This window comes from Trichosurus vulpecula, chromosome 8 (assembly GCF_011100635.1).
Source record: "Trichosurus vulpecula isolate mTriVul1 chromosome 8, mTriVul1.pri, whole genome shotgun sequence".
Classification (NCBI taxonomy): Eukaryota; Metazoa; Chordata; class Mammalia; order Diprotodontia; family Phalangeridae; genus Trichosurus; species Trichosurus vulpecula.
Window position 1 is genome coordinate 125,007,244 of NC_050580.1, and position 3,866 is coordinate 125,011,109.

The window sequence follows — 3,866 nt, forward strand, 5'->3', positions numbered from 1 at the left end:
CTCCCCTCCCCTCCTCTCCTCTCCTTTCCTCTCCCCTCCCCTCCCCTCCCCTCCCCTCCCCTCCCCTCCCCTCCTCTCCCCTCCTCTCCTCTCCTCTCCTCTCCTCTCCTCTCCTCTCCTCTCCTCTCCTCTCCTCTCCTCTCCTCTCCTCTCCTCTCCTCTCCTCTCCTCTCCTCTCCTCTCCTCTCCTCTCCTCTCCTCTCCTCTCTTCCCTCCCCTCCTCTCCTCTCTTCTCTTTCCTCTCCTCTCTTCCCTCTCTCCTCTCTTTCTCTTCATTTTTTTTAAGGCCTGAACCTTCCCTTTTGCTTTCCTTATCCCCTTCAGATCAGACCCCATTTTCCTCTGATATAGACTCACTGATATACTGTCTCCTTTCTAAATTTATCCCAATCTCCATCATACTACCTTCACTTTATTCTGTATCTGTCCTTTATGCTCTGACATATCTATATATCTGTATGTAATGCCTCTCCCAGTAGAATGTAAGCTCTTCGAGGTCAGGGATTATTTTTGTTTTTTCTTTGTATCTCCCAGAATTTAGTACTCTGTCTGGCGTCACACAGTCAAGGCTTAATAAATACTTTTTCTTTGATCTAGACAGCATAGTTTCAAGTGGATCAGCTGCATATCTTTCTGGCTTCTGTCACAGGGTTACCTGCTATAGCTTAGAAGGGTCAAGGCAGAGGAGACAAAAATCTTGGCTCCCGCTGGTGTGGCTGACAGATCTCTTCCCCACCCCAGCCCAGCCCACCATGGCAGGCACAAGGCTGTGGGAAGTTCTGAATAATGAATGCCTCAGAGAGAGATGCTGACTTTTTCCGCTGGCTTACTTAGAGCCTTCCTCAGTAGGCGAGGAGCACAATCATCACCCACCTTGGCAACAATCTTTCCCGTTGCATACAGGCTTCTTCCCCCTCCTTCCTGTTCCCCTTACACCCTCGGTGCAGTGGGATGGTTGGGGGAGGCTATTGAGCCATGACTCAAAATTTGGAGGTGGGGGGGACAAGGAGCCCAGAAATGCCAGAGCAGCAGGTTGGCAAATGAAGAAGCAAAACCTGCTGGGGCCACTAACTTGAACCAGCTGGAAGATAGAGTAGGTGGCAGAATGGAGGGAGAGGGAAATGGGGGGGAGGAAAGGACTAAGGTCCCTAGCTGGTGACCAGGGCAACTGTCTTATTATAAAGAGTTTGGGAGATGATGACTCAGAGAAGATGTTACATGTAAATTAGTATGCAGAGGAGCATTTATCTCTGAGCCTGTTATTCACTTAATTAAAAATGCATCGAAATCCCCTAACCCTAGTTCTTCTCCCTACTTCCCCCCCACCCCCACCCCTCATCACGCCTATTTTGGATTTGCCTAGCCCACAAAAAACACTGGTTGGACCGCATTCAGGTGCTTTTTGCTTCTTAGCTCTAATGCTGGATGTCCTGTGGAATCTTCCAGTTCTCAGAGCTGGAAAGGACTTCACATTTACACAGAACTTTAAAATTTACAGGCAGCTAGGTGGCTCAATGGATAGAGGGCTGGGCCTGGAGTCAGGAAGACCTGAGTTCAAATGTGACCTCAGATACTTACTGGTTCTATGACCCTGGGCAAGTCGCTTTAACTCTGTTTGCCTCAGTTTCTTTATCTGTAAAAGAAAATGGCAAACCACTCCAGTATCTTTGCCAAGAAAACCCCAATTGGAGTCACAGAGAGTCGGCCATGACTAAACAAAAATTAAGATTTACAGAGCAACTTTCTCACAACAATTCTGTGAATATAAGTAGGATGTGAGTTCCTTGAGGGCAAGGACCAGTCCTTTTTTGTTTTTCCATCCTTCAACACCTATCTGAGTACATGTAAAAAGTTAAATAGAGAGTGCAAATAGTATTGTCCTCATTTGACAGGTGAGGAAAGTGAGGCTCAGAGATTAAGTGGCAAGTCTGAGGTCCCCCAGCCAGAAAATGACAGAGGCAAGATTCTAACAAATGACCTTGACTCCTTTTTTTTGGGGGGGGAGGTTGGACCTGTGATTTCATCATGGATTTAAAGAGATCCCCATGGTGAGGAAACTATCTATGGAGGCTGACTGACAACTTTTCTGCAATTCATAGTCTTAGAGTGTTTCTTGGGGGCAATGAAAGGATAAATGACTTGCCTAGGGTGACATAACCAGCAAGTAGGCAGTATGCGTTAGAGATTATTTCTTAACTTATAATTAAGTCTGCCCTTGAGCCGTCCTAGGTAATCATTTAAAATGGAGAGGTACTCTCTTGATCCAGAGAACCCCACAAAATCATGCAAGTCAAGGGGTTCAAATCTCCGGGTCCACTTCAAGAACACCCGTGAAACAGCCCAAGCTATCAAGGGCATGCATATCCGAAAAGCTACCAAGTATTTGAAAGATGTCACATTGAAGAAACAATGTGTTCCCTTCCGTCGGTATAATGGTGGAGTTGGCAGGTGTGCCCAGGCTAAGCAGTGGGGTTGGACACAGGGTCGCTGGCCCCAAAAGAGTGCTGAATTCTTGCTGCATATGCTTAAAAATGCAGAGAGTAATGCAGAACTGAAGGGTTTGGATGTGGATTCTCTTGTCATTGAGCATATCCAGGTTAACAAGGCTCCCAAAATGCGACGGTGTACTTACAGGGCTCATGGTCGAATCAACCCATACATGAGTTCTCCTTGCCATATTGAGATGATACTCACTGAAAAGGAACAAATTGTTCCTAAACCAGAAGAGGAGGTTGCTCAAAAGAAAAAGATATCCCAGAAGAAAATGAAGAAACAAAAGCTTATGGCACGGGAGTAAATAATGAAATTAGAGTGCAAATAAAAAGCGAAATGAAAACATTTGTTACAGTAAAAAAAAATTAAGTCTGTCGTCATCGTCATCATCATTATCATCATCGCTGATAACAATATTACTTATTAATTACATAGAATTTTGAAGTGCTTTACAAAGAGCTTTACGTACCTTTTCTCACTTGGTCCCCTCAATAGCCCCGTGTGGCAGGTATTACTATAATTAGCCCCATTTTACAGGTGATAAAACTGAAGTTTAGAGATGAAATGACTTGCTCATATTGACATAACTAATAAGGGTTAGAGGCAGGATGGGAACTCACCATGTCTTACCTTGCCCCAGGTCCAATTCCTTTTGTAGATGAACATTCTAAGGCTGAGGGTCATGAACTTACTTGCATAACTAGGTAGGTACTGATGATTGTGGAGGGGGGTAGGGATAGAATCTGTTTCCTGTTTCCAGAGGAAGGACAAGACATTTATACTACCTAGATAAGGTTTTTTAAAAACAATTTTGGGGGGAGGCAATTGAGGTTAAATGACTTGCCCAGGGTCACATAGCTAGTAAGTATCTGAGGCTGGATTTGAACTCAGGACCTCCTGATTCCAAGGCTGGTGCTCCATCCACTTTATCACCTAGCCACTCCTAGGTAAGGTTTAAAAATTGTACACACCTCTTTAACCCTGCCCCTGTGAAAAATAAAGGGAATTCTTGATGAAGGCAGTTTTCTCAATTGTAGCAGAATGCTACTGTCCATCAGATACTAAGTCTGGCACCTAGTAAGGACTTAAAAATGATTGTTGTCTTCTTTGAGCTTTCACTGCAACAAAGCAGCTTGATTTATCACAAGCCAAATACCTTTGTCCAGTGGAGAGTGGGATTTCCTGCCTTGTGTGTTGTGTTTTAGGCAGTTCCTGCCTTGCCTACCTACGATTCTGCTTCTGTACTAACTCTAGAGTCACCTGAGCCAATAATAATAAGAAGAGACATTTATATTCCTCTCTAAGTTTTTAAGAATGCTCTAACAGACATCCCATTTGATCCTTGCAACAATTCTATTAGGGAGGTACCATAG

At 44.4% G+C, this 3,866-nt stretch overlaps 1 protein-coding gene across 1 annotated transcript; it reads left to right on the forward strand.

Moving 5' to 3' along the window:
* The first annotated feature begins 2,230 nt into the window (after positions 1-2,230).
* Positions 2,231-2,838, forward strand: LOC118828913 (60S ribosomal protein L17-like). Its single transcript, XM_036735804.1, has one exon. The coding sequence runs from the start codon at positions 2,243-2,245 to the stop codon at positions 2,795-2,797; it is 555 nt and encodes a 184-aa protein (XP_036591699.1). The 5' UTR covers positions 2,231-2,242; the 3' UTR covers positions 2,798-2,838.
* Positions 2,839-3,866: the final 1,028 nt, after the last annotated feature.